This window comes from Hippichthys cyanospilos, chromosome 11 (genome assembly GCF_059441005.1).
Source record: "Hippichthys cyanospilos isolate Australia breed blue-spotted pipefish chromosome 11, RoL_Hcya_1.0, whole genome shotgun sequence".
Lineage (NCBI taxonomy): Eukaryota > Metazoa > Chordata > Actinopteri > Syngnathiformes > Syngnathidae > Hippichthys > Hippichthys cyanospilos.
The window spans coordinates 15,054,336-15,071,532 of record NC_142379.1 but is presented as its reverse complement, the minus strand read 5'-3'; the positions used below and the strand labels follow the sequence as shown (position 1 = coordinate 15,071,532).

Here is a 17,197-nt window from a genome sequence, read left to right as displayed (position 1 = left end):
TACTGTAAATGTATCCTAATGTTAATAAATAACATTCAGTTTACAGTACTTGAAAATTTCATTAGGGCTCTGAGGAACAATATGGTTTAACTTCAGGGCAACTTTTCTAAATCACCCAATGAGTTAGAAAACAGAGTAAGTGTGTTAATTTATTCAGTGTACATTTTACTGGTTCAAGCAAACTATTCATTTGCTTCTCCTTGGTGAAAGGGGGTGCAGTCTAAACTAAGTAGTATAGCAATTCCATTACGAGTTAGCATGGTTTGGGTCTCAAACGCAAAGAAGCAGGTAGGCAAAACCAGGAAGCTGAAGAAATTCCAAGTAGTATTTATTCACAAAAAACAAAAACACAAAAAACAAAACAAAAGGGCAAACAAAATACCAATAAAAAACAAAAAGGAATTCAAAGTACCAAACCAAACATGGGCACATGACATGACTTCTAGACTTTTAGCAAGATGTGAAACAAAGGAACAGAAGTAGCAAACACAACCTACCAAAGGATAGGCTGTTTTTCAATATGAAATATACAGTGTGGTCTCGTAAACTTCCCTAGTACAGGCTTTTAACAAATATACACAAGAACATTTGTATATCCTGCAAGATCAGAAAAGACTATCTTTTTTTTATTTATTTATTTTTTTTGGAGGGTGGGGGGTGGTGATATGATTTGATAATATTGAGTTGAATATTACTCTAGAAAACTGTAGATGGTAGGTTTTAGACCGTTTTAATCACTTCTTACCCTTTTTGAACATGATTTATGTTATGTTAAGGATATGTTCATTTTTTACAGGAACCCAATACATGTACATGTATTGTTTTATGTTGTTTTTCTCCCCTTTTTGAGTTAACATTTTGATCTAAAATGTTTTTAAGCAAAAATAATGGCAATGTAGCTTTTTTTCATAGCAAGCATTAATTAGAACACATTCTTACAAAGAATGAACTGAATCATTTTTATCTTTTTTCTCCCAGATATAAATGAATGTGAGATGGAAAATGGAGGCTGTGAAGGATACTGTTGCAATACCATTGGCAGCTACTACTGCAAGTGTCCTGAGGGCAGTGAGTTGGGGCCAAATGGCAAAACATGTCAAGGTAAGAAGAACTAGAATTAGGAAACAAATAGTGTGAACAAACATATTTTATATCAGAATCTGCTCATCTGAGCATTTTGATTTTTTTTAACAAGTTATTTGATTGATGAAGTTTTCTGTGCGTCTCAGAGTTGAGTTAGCTTGCATTTTAAAACTCAGCTGTAGCTTATCCATGTGCAGTTTGCCTGTTCTTTGATAATCTGGTTTCCTCCCACATCTCAAACACATTCATGTTACAATAAGTGTGGACTCAAAATTGTGCATAGGAGTGATTTTTTTTTTTGTCAATACAAATATGTGCTCTTCAAATTGCTGGAGACTAATTTAGGGTTTTTCCCATTACATGTGTGCCATATTACTGTAATCCTAATAATTGGATAATTTCTAATGGGTTTCAGATCAACAATCTTGTGACCTAAGTGACAGAATTAACCCTAACCCAAGACACAGAAGTGGCAAAAATAAAAGTCTTTACTGAAAAAAAAATATAACCCAAAACCTCACGAGAGGCGGCAAATGGCAAAAATAAAGAAACAATACAGTAAATAACATGGGTGGACACGACATTGGTAAAGGTATAGGAGAACACTACATGTTAAATGATCCACTTGGTGTCTATGCCAACAGATTATGGCACATGAAATATTGAGAAAGGCTGGGTGGCAGCCTGGTGAGCATGTCCACTTTCGCACAAGCCTCGCCCATAGCCCGAAGACAGCTGGGAAAGACAAAATCAAGGCTGCTACCCCAAGCGATTAAGATATGGATGGATGGATGGAATATTGATAGATTGGATTTGTTTCTTTTGTTTTTTGAGAACATTGATTTGTAGCATTTCATAGAATAGACAAGGGGTCGGCAGCCCAAAATGTTGAAAGAGCCATATTGGAGAAAAACAAACAAACAAACAAACAAACAAACAAACAAACAAACTGTCTGTAGCCACAAACAAAAACAAAACAAACAAAAATAAATCAAATAAAATAAAATAAAAAAATAAAAATAAAGCCTGATATAAGCCTTAAAATGAAAGCAACACATACCATAAGTGCCTATACTACAGTATTTGCTGTATTAGCCTACTATCAAAATGATTACAAGTAGGCACTATAACGAGCTTTCATGACTACGTAAATGTTTATTTTTCCCTAAACATATCCAGCAGAGAATGATACACCACGTGTCTACTATGCTGTGCGATGCTGCGATCAGTTTAACTTCCTTTACAATATTAATGTATTATGTTTCATTGATGAATTTATAGTTATTGGCGTGTTTGTAAACTATATAAAACAATAAATGCATCCCTCACCCCCATTTTTTTTTCTATTTTCATACCGTACATTTTGGGGGAAACACCAAAACAAAACAAAACAAAAAAAGAAAAACTCGATTGCACCACTAGGATGGCGCAAAAGAGCCACAGGCTACTCCATACCCATGGGTTGTTGACCCCTGGCATACAGTAGACCAACAAATAAACACACCCATAGCCATACAATCACACCTGCTTTGAAATGATTAAGTAAATAAACGAAAAAGAAAAGTAAAACTAAATTTAAACTGCTAAGTCAACTGTACTCACGTAGTGTATGACTGCATTCTGTGCTCTGGTAAAGCAACACCTTTGTTTGTTTTATGCATGATATGCATTGTTCCCTATTTGCACTGACATTGCTGCTTTATTGCATATACGTCCGCTAACAATCTGTCACTTGGTATCTTAACATTTTATCAAAAGTTCAATCAAGAACCCCCATTCTTAAATCACACCTCTATACAGTTGCTTTTAATTAAAAAAAATCCACATACTTTAGCACATGGTAACCACTCATAAGTGTATCCATGAATTGATCATTTGACAAATGACAACATCTCTATATTTGCATGCTCCACTTTATGTTGTATGAAGTGTGGGTCAGAAATGTTCAAATTAATGACTGTGCATTATTTTACTTTGAATGCTCTGCTGCAGATGAGCCATCAAGACTCCAGGTTGTAAAATACTCAATGAAAAACACAGTCAGCACAGGCTCTAAACCTGTCAACTTTGTAGTTGATTTCTTAGTCTGGCTGCAAGAAATATGTTGAGTGACATATTTGTTTCTCAGTGTTTCAGGTGGGAACAAGTACCCCTGGTCTTTAACCTTTATGACAGGATATTGCCATTAATAATTTCAGTCCTCCCAGCCGACCACTGGAGAAGACAGAAGAAGTCCCAGCCTATGTGAAGTTCTTTTTTTTCATGTGTGGTCAAGTTCATTTGGAAGAGTTGGACAGCTTTTGTTCTAAGAAGGGTTTGCTACTTTCTTGGATCTTTGCTGTGGAGTTTGAAAGTTATTATTGGCTGCTGGATCTCAAGAGATCATTGAACCCAAGTCTTTGTACACTTCTGCTTACTGATGTTATGTAGGTTAATATGAAAGAAACTACTTTCATTTATTGGCCAATTATTTCTTCATTTTCTTGCATCCCAAATCAAAGGACCTCCTGTTGCTTCTCTTCTATGACAGTACGTGGCGACTGAGCCGCTTAGAGCCAAACAACTTTGAAATTATGAAATAGTGCAGTTGGGAAAAAAGAACAAACAAAAAAAAACTCCAGTGCACCACTAGGGTGGCACAAAAGAGCCACCGGCTGCTGTGTTATATCATTTTGTGCATTTGTGTTCAGATGTTAACGAATGTGCAGAGGTCAATGGAGGATGCCAGCAAATGTGCATCAACACACCAGGGTCTTATCACTGTGAGTGCGGGGAAGGATTCCGCATGCATACTGATGGTCGAACATGCATTGGTAAGCTGTTACCAATTTAACTCTTTCTTTCATAAGATGCAAAAATTGCTTAGGGAATTAGAGCAATACACATAATATGAGATGAACACAATTGCATAATGGCTCCAGTTGAGCTAGGTTTGAAGAGTGTCCGTTAGAAGAGCTGCTTGGTCAATCTGGCCACGGATGTTGTTAATTTTTACAGGTACTGTGAAACAAAGATTATCAAGGCTTCCTGGAGTTTAAAAAGGCTTCAAACAGGATAATATTTGAAAAACATTGACACATTTTGAAAAGTTCATACCAGAAGACTATTTAACATTTGTGATAAGATTTGAACCATGCAGTCTGAAAAAGGCCTCCAATAAATTTGGAGCAGTTTCTTCCCTTGAAAAAATACCTGAATATTTGTCAACAGGTGTCATTAATATTAATTGTTGTGCCTATGGGATCATTATCAGATTATTTGAAGAATCATGAAAACATAAATAGATAAAATGGGCTAAAGGACAAAAATTTGACAAACTGGAGTTACTGGGTAAGCTAAAAGTAGCGTTGCAGTTACAACTTAGACTTTTTGCATCGATGATCATAATTTAGAGTTATTCTAAATCAAAAACAGATTTCTAAAATGCATAGTGTTTTAAGAATGGCATAAGTAGCAATGCATAAAGGTTCAGTATTGTTTTCCACTATTTAGATCTGAAACATGATTCTATGGGTGAAATACATAATGAGGTAATTGTAAACTTACTTTTGGCACTCCCTATATACAGTACATACTGTGGGAGAAGACATTTTGCAGTGCTTCACTCAAGGACACCACCATTGTTTTTTAATCTAATTTTATTTTAATGACTCGTCAAAATCAACACGAATAACTGATGCTTTTTTTTTCCTCGTCTCTGATATATATGTGTGTCTCATTTGCATTTAAGCCGTAAACTCTTGCTTTGTGCTGAATGGTGGCTGCGAGCACAAATGTCTAGACATGGGTAACAATCACTACAAATGTGAGTGTCGAAAAAACTACAGGCTGAAGACAGATGGGAGACATTGTGAATGTAAGTCATCGGTCATATTTTTACCCAGCAGACCTTGAAAAAACAGTCTGTAAGTCAACAAAATACCCATGATAGAATGTGCATGTGTGGTCACATCCTCTGTGTTTTTTTCTTTTTTTCCTTGCGGCAGTGAGGGACCCCTGCGAGGAGAGTAATGGAGGCTGCACACAGCTGTGTGTCTCAATGGATGGTCGTGCGCGGTGCAGCTGTCGACCTGGTTTTACTCTGGCTGAAGATGGCAAGAGCTGTGAAGGTAAGGAATCAAATACCGTACACTCATACACTTCACGTCAGGAAAAAAATGGCCCATATAAATTCTTAAATTTGAATAAAAAGGCCGAATCCAAATGGAATTTTAGTCAGAATCACATATGCAAGCTCATTGTGAAGAGTTCAACCAGAATAGCCATGTTTTGTCCAGTCTGCACGTGCGTCCAGTCTTGAAGTAAAAAGTAGTAACTTTGTCATATACACACAATTTTGAAGCATTTGTAACTTTTTTCACAGCGCGTGAGAAAAGTGGTTAGCACTTCAGCCTCACAGTTCAGAATCACTAGTTCAAATCCGGCTTGGTCTGGTCTTCCTGTATGGAGTTTGCATGTTCTACCCGTGCTTGTCTAGGTTTTCTCCAGGCACTCGGGCTTTCTCCCACATTCCAAAAACATGCATGGTAGATGTATTGGACACTCTGAATTGTCTTTTGGTGTGATCAGGTGCATGAATGGTTGTTCGTCCCTGGGTGCCCTGCAATTGACTGGCAACCACTTCAGGGTGTCCCCCGCTTACTGTCCGTAGACAGCAAGCCAGCGACCCCAGTGAAGACAAGCGGATATAGAAAATGAATGGATGGATGGATATAACTTGTTTTAACAAGATTATTCTAACGATTACTCCAATAAACCTGCTAAAGCAATCCCAACTGCTTTGCTAAATTGATGAATGAACTCTATCTTGTCAAGGCAAATGATCCTGATGTTTCACATGGTTTTTCCATTACTGATTTGATTAACATAGTTGAGCATGTAATGGCAGACTGGAATAGAGCTGGTCACATGTAAACAGGTGACCAAAGATCATTCAGAATGATTTTAATTGGAATGAATACAATTTCAACAAATAAACCTGGATAATGCTGCAATTTTATGAGCGATCTTCGATTGCCACATTGATTTATCTGTGACATGTATTTCTCTGTGAAGTTCTCACGTTACTTTTATGACATATGTTTTTTGAAAGGCTGTCATTACGCTACACAAACACCTGGCATAAACCATTCTCTAATACCAGTGTTTCAGTGAAAAAAATGACGTCGTTAGTAACAGTGGCAATGTAAGATGGCAGCCCACTGGCTTCAGTAAGTTTGCCAGTTCCATGAATATAAGCCCCCAGGTGCATCAAAAAGCAAACTCTGTACTTTAAATATGAGGAGACAAGTCTTATTTTTAGCAAACTCTGTACTTTAAATATGAGGAGACAAGTCTTATTTTTAAGTTTTAATTTTAGCTTGTTTTCAAACATTTAGCTCTAGTCTTGATTAAATTGCAAGTTGACCAGCATCCAATAAGAGATTGTGCTCCACCCCTGTATAAAATGCTGTATTCAGAGTTTAACTCAAAATTGAAGAAAAAAAAAAAAAATCCAAGTTCCGGGACATCAAGACTTTTGTATCCTCTGATTGGTTCAGAGCGACTCCAAGTGAGCTTGCAGGACTGTACATGACTGGACATTTGTTTTCAGTTTTTTTTTTTTTTTCAAAAAAAGAAAAGAGAGTCCGAACAGCATGGGGAAGGCTACTTGTTTACAGCGTAAAGTACTTACAGTATTTGACACTTTCACAGAGGCAACAACTACCCTGCCGCTATCAAACATTGTGCGGTGCTCAATGAAGGCCCATTTCCAAAACTCACTGCCATCTATTGATTTAAGAGCAAAGATGGTTTATCCAAGTTCTGGCGAAATAGATACATGGTACTTCATGCAAGCTGAAATGCATGCATGCATGACCATGAACCATTCTGTGCTACAAATTCATCCTTGTGTCCATGACACTCATAAATAATTCAAGATGTCTTTGTTAAGGATCTGGCATTCTTTTGTGAGTTTTGTTTTTCTGTGATTTGTGTTACATTCCGATGTGTTTAAAATGACCAACCAATGTCCTGCCTTCAATAGACATTGATGAGTGCAGTTCAGGTCATGACAAGTGCTCCCATGGCTGCATCAACATGCCGGGCTCCTTTCGATGTGTGTGTCATCCGGGCTTTGAGCTTGGTGCAGATGGAAAACGGTGCTACCGTGAGTAACCATAACATCCTTTCTCCACTTGAGACCTCTCATAGCAAAAATACTTCTGATACATTAGTCCAGCAGTGGACATTTCTATGAACACGCATTCTAAAAGGTCATGTACATTCCATAGGCACTGTATGAATCCTTTACTGGCAATCATAACCAAACTCATTTGCCCTCGTTTGCTGATAATGTTGTGTCTTTTTTGTGGTCATGCACACTTGTACACTAAAGGCATAGAGATGGAGATTGTTAACAGCTGTGAAAATAATAATGGGGGCTGCTCTCATCAGTGTGAGCATACCACCAATGGACCCCTTTGCTCCTGCCATCATGGCTACCAGTTAAACCAGGACAGGAAGACCTGTGTAGGTATGAACTTTTTTTTTTTTTAGCTTCATCTACCATCTACTCATGCTGCATCTTACAAAGTTTGCATACCTACCTCAGACAGCGATGAGTGTGTCAATGGGGAATCCTGCTGCAGTCACTTCTGCAGAAACTATCCAGGCGGCTATGAATGCAGCTGCAGAGCTGGCCATACACAAAACCCAGATGGCTGCGGTTGCGACGGTAAGATTTCTGGATTGTTGGCGGATTATCTAGTCTTTGTTAAGCTTTTTGTATTGTGGTACTGTGAAGTTGCACGCAAATCCCAAAGCATGCTCAAGTAAAAGAAGCTATTCCAGATCTCATGATAAATAACAGAAAATCTTTGTTGCAAAGAAGTAAACCATTGTATTAAAGCCTTTGTGCAATTAGGAGTTCAAGGCAAGATCCCAATCATTATATTACTTGGAAATTGATTGCAAAAATAAAAAGAATAGTTCTGTCCCAGCCTAAAGTATATTTCATAAATAGGGGTGAAAATAACAATTTTGTTGTGGTTCTGTGAAGGGAATCATATATTAGGTTGTTATCATTATGTTCTTAGTTCATTGTTACCCATTTATGCAATCCTAGTTCATCTTGACCCTGTCCTTAGATAGAACTGTTGACGCACGAAAGTGTGAGCCGGGACCTTGGCCCAGCTGCCGGTGGCGCCCGGCTGGCTCTTTTGTTGTGTCTTGTAATCTGCTATGCTTCTATTCAATAAAAGCCAGGGGGAACGGCTGGGCAAGTAGAAAACTGGCGTTGGAAGACCCACGAGTTACATTTGCCCAAGCTTTTTCTCCCTATGCCGGCATAGAAAAGTCAATCTTGGCTGGTCTGAGTTACTCTTTTTGCTGTTTAAGCAGCTAGGCTTGTCCTAGTCTTCTTTTCTGAGATTTCTCTGACAGGTTCTCAAAGTAGCACCGGCGCGTGATGCTTGCTGCTCAATTTTCCGTCCGACACAACAACCTTACATTCAGTGTTGATTTTTTGGTTTGATTTAGGGTTGATGAGTTTATTATTTATTGATATAATGAGAGTCTTATTTGAATATTGACTTTACACAAACCTTACCTAATTAACTAGATCTAACACAATAAATTTGATCTGGAAAAGGTTTCCAGTGGTCAAATCGATCATACAATAATTGATACTTTCAAAAGTTACTTAAAATGCTCGGATTTTTCACAATAAACAAATTCTTTGGCTCTTTTGAATTGTAGATGGTTGTCAGTGAATCCAAATCTTAAAGAATAGAAAAGGATGCCTCGCCAAACGCGTTAAAGGGTGATACTAGTTTTTTAGCCTCAACCACAAAGGACAGCCACTGATTTTTGTTTTATGTACACAAATAGAAAATTTGTAAATAGATAGGGATCTGGGCTGCGTCTTTGTTTATATTTACAGATCTTACAGCTCTAGTTGCATGATTTCTGTTAGAAAAAGTAAAGTGTTTCTATTTTTCCTTCCTCTCGTAGAATCAATATTCAGCTCTTAAGCTGACGTGGCTGTATGTTTATTTAAAAATTATTTTTATTATTCTTGTGTGTGTTTTCAACACTTTAAAGGAAACATGTTTCGCAGAAAGCACCACACCCATATTTTTCAAACTACAGGGCAATTTTTTTAATCTCAAAAATCAACAGTACGTCTTATAATCAGGTGTACCTTATGCATGAAAATCAAATTTTTAGTTACTAATCATTAATTCACAATCCTTCTGATCAATTTGCAGTATGGTCCGTATACTTTGCGTTCATTCAATGTTTGTTTCTTAAAAGAAAGTCAAAAAACACATTTAGGTCCGTATTTTACATTTTTATTGTAAAAACAAATACACTAACTGTTTTGCCACAGCAAAATATTCTCAAATTTTTATATTTATTTGTATTTCCAATGGTCAATTTTAGATTGTTACACGTTTCAGCCAGGTTGATTCGCACAGGTAGTACATTAGTTCTGTAGCCAATAGCCTGTCTTTTAGCGTACTGTAAGTGAAGTTAACGATTGATCGTGTATGATGTGCTCAAGTTACATCATCCTGAAAGGAGACAAAAGCCTTATGCTCAGGGAAAGCAACATGATTGTGGACAAATTTGCCAGAATACAGAACTACTGCGATCTCGCCAGCCTCCACATGAAAAGGCAAAGTTAAGTCAGCATGAAGACCTTCAAAATAAAAAGCTCTCGCTTAGCCCGGTAGTCCTCGTCCTTCACACTCTTACTCACCTACTCCCTCACATGCCACACCCACCTCCCCATTTGAGGAGTAATTTAAATCTTGAGATCAATAAAAAAAAATAGTTAATTTCAAATCAGTATACTAACATAAAACAATTGACAGCTCATGAAGGTAAAGTGCCGCTGCTGATCGGCGAACCTTTTCCGAATGGACACCATTTCACCCAACCTGCTTTTGTTAGCACTACTGCTAAGGACATATTGAAACACTGCTTCCGGTTTACCTCCTACTTTAGAGAAATATGTAAAAATGCCGAAAATCATGAAATCATGAAACAAAAAACAAAAACACAAAATCCAATTTCATTTTTGTATGTTAATGGAAAATGGCTTTTATTTTGGATTTCAAGCCAACTATAATTATTGAAGAAAGAAAAATTTATTTTTTTATGTGTTTTAGTATTGGAAAGAGAATGGACGTAAGGTATTTCTATTCTTTTTATGCAAACTCTCTCTTATTTTGTTTTTTTTATTTTTCCTTTATTCTATAAGACATCAACGAGTGTCTGGCAGAGACTTCAGGCTGCGACCATGGCTGTGTCAACACCCCGGGAACATATGAGTGTTTTTGCCAAAAGGGCTTCCGCTTGGATCATGATCAGCACTCCTGCATCCGTCAGTAACCATGACCTGATTTTAAAATACAATTTACCATGAATTTTCAGTTTTTTAGTTCTGTATGTAGACCTTTGTTTTAACAAAGGAAGAGAGTGAGTTTGTTTAGACCTTTTTGACAAGACCCTCTCTAATTGAACAATGGCAAAAATGTAAGACAATGACCATAGAAGTGGATGTCCAGCACTTTGATCATGTGAAATTCCACTGAGTCATTTAATGTATATATATATATATATATATATATATATATATATATATATATATATATATATATATATATATATATATATATATATATATATATATATATATATATATATATATATATATATATATCTTTTAATGAAAACGTAAAATCAATTTTTAATATGCAGTCATTTTATGTCGTCTTGTTAGCTTTGTATGGTAGAGAATTGGAGGAAAGTGAGGAGGAAGAGGAAGAAGATGAAGAGCAGCTGGAAGTCTCGAGGTTTCCAGAGCTGTTCTTCCGTAACGTTCCCCAGCTTCTCCATTACACAGCCGCTTTGCGTTCCCGCCACGGCAGTGATGATTCTAACAATGATGCTGGCGAAGAGTTTGAACGCTTCGTAGACCATCCAGAAGAATTTAGATTGGACAGCCAAATTGGTACAAGAAAAGCACAATCACTTATGCATTTATAGGATAGACACTAGATATAGAACTTTTTTCATTCTCGTCAGTGTGTCTGGAAAACACTTTTGGGGAAGACTGCAGTTGGCGATGTGAAGACTGTGTAAATGGAGATTGTGGTGAAAATAAAGACCACTGTGAATGCTCACCGGGATGGGCTGGTGTTATCTGCAATGAAAGTAAGTTCAACAGTTTGTTGTATTATTCTGTATGCGAAATTCTGTTTTTTTTGCATCATAAACCATTGGTACTAGTCTCTTTAGTTTCCAAAATTCTTTAAGGAGATTTGTTTTCTTTTGTCAAGTTGCAAGTTTGTATTAAGAGAGAAACAAGTGCTTAAACAGATTCCACCAAGGACTTTGTTTTTACATTCTAATATTAAAGCAGGAGCAAGGAAATAGCATGCAGCATGTTTGCCAGAATAACCATCATTTGTCCCTTTACTAGTTATTTTTGTCCATGAATACCTTTTGCACACACACACACATACAGTATACACACACATACAAAACCATTATCTTCCCCGCCTCTTGGGATAATCCATCTGTTACTTCTATTTGCGCTACCTATAGAAGCGTGGTCCAGTTTTATAGTGAGATAGCCTACTGCGTGCATCGATCCAGGGTCATATATCAAAACCTGTCGGCTCTTTTGCGTAGGTTGGAGGGTTGTTTATGTACCCCTGAACAAAAAAGGACCACGGGAATCAATCTGTGTGCTGCCTCACCAAGGCCAGGGCCCAGAGCAGGCTGGAGTCCAAGGATGTTCATTGCTGGGTTTAAAAGCAAAGCCCCACTCTTCCCATGCATTAAAGTGATTAATGGCTGTCTCTGGTCTGAACTTGAGTCATGCTGGTTCTCATGAGGAGAAAGACACGTGGAATAAGTCCATTCAAATGTCATATTTTATACAGGATATACAAGTGCGCTCTCAATGTACCTGGTGCTGCCTGGATATGGACACACACATACCCACACACGCACTCACGCGCACACACGTTTGAGACAAACATTACAATTTATGAATAACTTACTGAGGTTAGGTACTTTTCAATCACCCTGATCGATTGGATCAGGATTGGACAGAGTTTTCCATTTCATGTCAAATCCGTGAGCTACTGTAATGTCATAGTTTTGGTTTGGTTGCACGAATCATGTTATATGAATTTTTGGAGGAGCAACATTATGCCTTTTATTTGCACTAGTGACTTTTCACTTCATATTTATAGGAGTGTTTGCCATAGCATCAGTTCCTTAGTTACAATTTAATGACAGTAAGATAATGACAGCAAGCTGTTGCATCCATTATTTCTGTCTCATGTTGATTTAGTTTTACCCGACTGAAATTTCAATTTTTCTGACCAGTTCTTGAATGCCTTCTAATGAATGCCATGAGAACTGTGCCAGTTCCATTTGTTTTGGGCAAAAATCTGAGAAAAAAAAAATCCCACACCAGCATTTTTGCCTTATAGACTTTTTTTTTTTTTTTTTTTTTTGCATGCTTGCATGCTACTGCTTTTGTGAAAATTAGTTGTGCAACTCAACCCAAACAAAACAACAGCAACTAAAACGATGACACTTTTTTTGCACAGTTACATAACTATACAACTCAGCTTTGACTGACACTGTTGATTTAACTATTTGTGTCACGGCTCGGAGATGGAGGGCCCAAAAGCACACACAGGTAGTGAAGGTAAGGACAGAATGTTTATTGGCTGAATGGTACTTGCGGAGGCAAAGGCAGATGAGGACGGGCCACGGTGGCAGGGGTCTCTGGGTCGGGGAAGAGGGAACTCGGCAGGCGGACGGATCAGAGAGGAGGCAGATAAGGTTGGGGTTAGGGTTAGGGTTAGGGTTAAGTGTGATGTGTTGGGCAATGAGTGGCTGGACCGATGGCTTTGTGACAGATCGCTTTGTGACAATTTGTATTCTATTCAATAGCACTTTAATTGTGCAGTGTTTAACTCCTTGCATGAGGCAGTGCCTAATTTAACAGTGTTTTTATGCTACTCAATATTGTCAATGTACTCTTCTCAAGACCCAAATTATTTTCCAGCTTGTCCACAGGGCACATATGGGCCGAATTGTAACAGTCTGTGCCAATGTAAGAATGGAGGCACATGTGACCCTGTGTCGGGGAGGTGTTTGTGCCCCCCGGGGGTGCAAGGTCTGCTCTGCGAGGCTGGTTTGTATTTTTACACATTCACACACATCTGCATCAAAAAACAAACAAACAAAAAAGATTCCCTCACATAAATATCGATTTGACTTAATTCTTAATTCTAAAACCTTCATTATGCCAGTGTAGTTTGTTTTTATTCATGTTCATAGGTTGTCCGAGGGGCTATTTTGGAAGTAATTGTATCAGAAAGTGCAACTGTCCCAATAACGGACACTGCCATCGTTTCCATGGAGCTTGCCTGTGTTCCCCAGGATTATATGGTCGACACTGCCATCTCTGTGAGTATCAAAACACCACAATACTGTTAAAGTTGTCTTTTATTTGTAGCATCAATGCAAAAAAAATATAACGGTCACATTAAATGCATTCAGAATCCTGGATGTATTGCTCAAAGTGAACAAAATTATTACAGTGGTACTGTGCGTTTTGTTTGTTGAATCGATAAAAATGGTGTACATATTTACATCCAAACTGCATGTCGTATTTAGATTCCTTCGTCAGGGGTATTTAGTCGTTTTGAAGGAGGTAGCAGGTGAGAAGGCAGCTCACGTGGGAGCCAATGGCCCTCCAGTTTTCCTTCAATAAGGTGGACAGCCAACGCAAACTCCTCATTGTCCAACATACCATCTTCATCGATGTCTGACAGCCTCCAGATATGAGCCAGCACAGAATTCGGCAGAAGTGTCGTCGTCATCCATTCTTTGACTTTAGCCCCGCTTAGTTTCCCTCCATTTGGGCTGAGGTTGTAAAAAATCTCATCATACTTAGGCTTGTGTCTCTCCACTATCCACTCAATGGAATTTTGTTCACTATCGTCGCCATCCTTGAATTCCTTGAAAGGATGCCTCTTGTAATACTCACGCCTGAACGTTCCCAAGAACTCGCCATCTAGCACTCCAGGGAGTGATTTAGTTGTAAGGTCTTGTTGCTGAAGAAGGGGCACCAGGTTAGCAATGTCAGTGTTTAGGAGTTTGTCAAGGGAAGCCATCAGACTTGGTTTCAGTTTCTTGAACTTTGAGAAGTTTTGACTCAGAAGTTGCTCCTGAAAAAGCAATATTGCAAATGGTTACTTTTGTCATATCTAGGAAAAAAATAATCAGTAAAGAAGCCTACATGATATTCTCCTGTACCAGTCAAATGTTTGTAAACACCTTCAACTTCAAATAGTCTCAAACACATAGGAGGCCATGACATTTAAGCTACTGACTCTTGAAATGCATCGTTGTGAGCAAAAGTGGTTTCCGTTTATAAAGCATCATCCGCAACATAAAGACGAGTGAAAAAATATCATACATCCTATATCATAACTGTTTATCCTCATCAGGGTCACGGGTGTTCTACGGGTGTTCTAGCACTCTATATGAGTGCTACAGTATATGAATCTTCAATTTCAGCGTGTAGTAGCCAGTACATTTGGTGTCATAAGAAGCATTATTCATATTAAGGCTGATTATACTTCCATTTGTTTTGACCAAACTTTGTGTTCAGAAGCAAATATTCTAAATGCATTTCATTGCTGACCGGCTTTGTGTTAGGTTTAAGCTTATGTCAAGGTCATGAGTGTGACATTATCGTCTGGATCATCGTCATTCCAAAAGTGATTGGCCTATGTTAACCTCTATTAATACAGCATTTTGGTGTGACCTGCATCTTGGTGCAGTCTGGAAAATCTCCCGCTGAAACTCTGTGCTGCTGCTGGATCTTGTTGAAAATGACTGGAAGCTGGTAGATCAGATTGTGCTTCTTGCTCTCTTTGCAAAAAATAGTGGGCATCTCCTGCTTCAGATAGCCAATGATGTGTGCATGAGCCTGAGAGAGAGCATCAAAGCAAATATCAAAATAACATAAATACTGAAGGACAATTATTAAAGTTGTTAGCTGACGGATATTTTACCCTCACGAGTCGGGCTCTCTTTACCAAGTCATTCAGTTTTCTCACAGCAGCATTGTGTGGGAGGTTTCTTATATCGGCCAACAGATCCTCCTCTTCCAAGTCTATCAGCTGGTAGTGGTCACACGTCTGCCTTGGCTCTGACCAAAAAGATCCAATGTAGACTCGCAAAATTTCAGGGGTTTTAAACACTTTGCCAAGTGACCACATGAGGGCGCCATATACTCTCATGAGCTGTTGTGAATCCACCCTATCAGCTTTGTTCAGAACCACGCGTAACTTGTCTTCATAGCCAAACAGAGCCCCAAAGGCCCTCGTGAGCTCATCCGAGAACTCAAGCTTGTGTGCGTCGAACAGCAGAATGATCCGATCCACACGCTCAGCAAACCAGCGCAGCACTGCTGGGAAGTCGTAGCCTTAGAATAGGGAACATAGGGTTTTGATTAACGTTCATGGTAATGGGGTCTGCCCCTGGGCCTCAAGGAACACTGAAAAACATGTAACATATCCCAGAGGCCCTCACAGTTACACCCATGGATAAATGTGTCAAAAAAGTATAGCAGAGGCTGCTTTGGTACTTTATTCTTCCAACTCTGTCAAATTGTTCTCATCTGCTGTGGTCACGACTCAAATGAATCGTATTAAGTATTGCATCATTCAAATTCCTCCTCTGCCTCATCTGTTTTTACTCAGATATTGATATAAACTGTAAATGTAGTGTGAGACATTCATCTGTGCAGTTGCAAAAGCCAAAACCAATATTTGGTATCTTAACTCACCTCTGCTTAGTTTTTTCCTCGCTGCAGTTAAGATGCCTGGCGTATCGATGATACTAATACTCTCAAGGACCTGATTGGGCATCTGCACACACTGAAATCTGCAAATGTATAGAGTTGTACATTATTACAACTAGAAATGCATTTTTTTTCATACTGCATAAAGAATTACTCTAGGATGCTGCTGCTCTAGCAATCAAAATTTCAAAGATGTAAATATTCTACTGTATATCGTACCAGTGCAAAGAAGCTATTAAAATGTTTAAGTTTTCTGTGCACAATCAAGAATTTAAATGCATGCCATCACATCAGAATTCACACAATAACCACTGTACTATCTAATTTATTTTTAGCACCGTTAAAAATACAGTATATGATCACACACTCAATCACTCTTACTCCATCTCTTTCTCGCTCGCTTGCCTTCACCTGTTTAAAAAAGTATTCCCAAAAGGGTCAAGGTTGCGAAAGGGTTTTTTGGGATCCATGGTGAGGGCATTCCCTGGAATGATTCCCTCCTCATCGCCATACATGAGGGCTGTGAAGCAGTCTGTGGTTGGCTCCGGCCCCACTCTGCTACTCAGAAAGTCTTGCTCAATGAGATATCTAAAAACAGGTCATGTGCTTATCATTATATTCAACTGGGTATTGTTTAACTGCATCAGAATCCCAAGTGTTACCTGATAAAAGTGGTCTTTCCCGTTGAATACTGACCCATGACAAGCACCATCGGTTTGTTGTCAAAGTCTGCATCCTCGTAGCTTGGAGAGTGGTAGTGATGGAAGGAATAGTACTTCTCTATCGGCAGCAGTCTTTTGTAGTAAAGATTCCTTAGCTCTTCTGTCACTGTGTTGACGCCCCCAACTGTTTTCGGATTGCATCGAAGTCTCCAATTAGACATTGTGAAGACTCCTTCTTCCAGAGTGTTTTGTTCGGTATGAAAGTGGCTCACCCGGCAAGAACTAAACAAAGATAGAAGAATGTTCTTGAGAAATATTGTCAGATTGCCACAGCTGCCTGCCCCATCCTGCAGCGCGACATTTGAAGGGTGGAGAGGGTGTAACCAGAGACTCCAGCTGCACCTCACACAAAGTCTCTGTCAAGCAGCACAAAGGGTGGAGTGCAGTTTTTGCTGCTGCATGGGGACAGTCTTGGCAGATTGCCTGTACATTTGAGCATTTCTAAGCATGATTGTGGACATTTCAATGCGTGGTTATCATTCTTTTAAATGTGCATCCG

At 38.6% G+C, this 17,197-nt stretch overlaps 2 protein-coding genes across 2 annotated transcripts in view; one reads left to right on the top strand and one right to left on the bottom strand.

The window, feature by feature from the left end:
• The window catches only part of egfem1 (EGF-like and EMI domain containing 1), a 51,219-nt gene that overhangs the window by 9,863 nt on the left and 24,159 nt on the right, over positions 1-17,197 (top strand). Inside the window, 12 exon segments of the mRNA XM_088428106.1 lie at positions 979-1,101; positions 3,774-3,896; positions 4,814-4,939; positions 5,070-5,192; positions 7,112-7,234; positions 7,463-7,600; positions 7,679-7,801; positions 10,334-10,456; positions 10,856-11,086; positions 11,161-11,289; positions 13,166-13,294; positions 13,441-13,569. Coding sequence (XP_088284232.1) covers positions 979-1,101; positions 3,774-3,896; positions 4,814-4,939; positions 5,070-5,192; positions 7,112-7,234; positions 7,463-7,600; positions 7,679-7,801; positions 10,334-10,456; positions 10,856-11,086; positions 11,161-11,289; positions 13,166-13,294; positions 13,441-13,569 — 1,620 coding nt within the window.
• LOC148416109 (EH domain-containing protein 2-like) lies at positions 13,546-16,988 on the bottom strand. The gene is made up of 6 exons (XM_088428107.1): positions 16,639-16,988; positions 16,388-16,564; positions 15,962-16,059; positions 15,186-15,598; positions 14,936-15,100; positions 13,546-14,333 (listed from the first exon to the last, which is right to left on the bottom strand). Exons 1-6 carry the CDS (start codon positions 16,857-16,859, stop codon positions 13,776-13,778), a joined length of 1,632 nt encoding a protein of 543 aa, XP_088284233.1. The 5' UTR covers positions 16,860-16,988; the 3' UTR covers positions 13,546-13,775.

Bases quoted from the DNA above. Each gene is read 5' to 3' on its own strand.
- LOC148416109 (XM_088428107.1), bottom strand. From the start codon at position 16,859: ATGTCTAATTGGAGACTTCGATGCAATCCGAAAACAGTTGGGGGCGTC. The intron at 16,565-16,638 runs GTAACACTTGGG...ACCTGTTTTTAG, and splicing joins GGAAAGACCACTTTTATCAG to ATATCTCATTGAGCAAGACT. The intron at 16,060-16,387 runs GTGAAGGCAAGC...ATACATTTGCAG, and splicing joins GGGAATACTTTTTTAAACAG to ATTTCAGTGTGTGCAGATGC.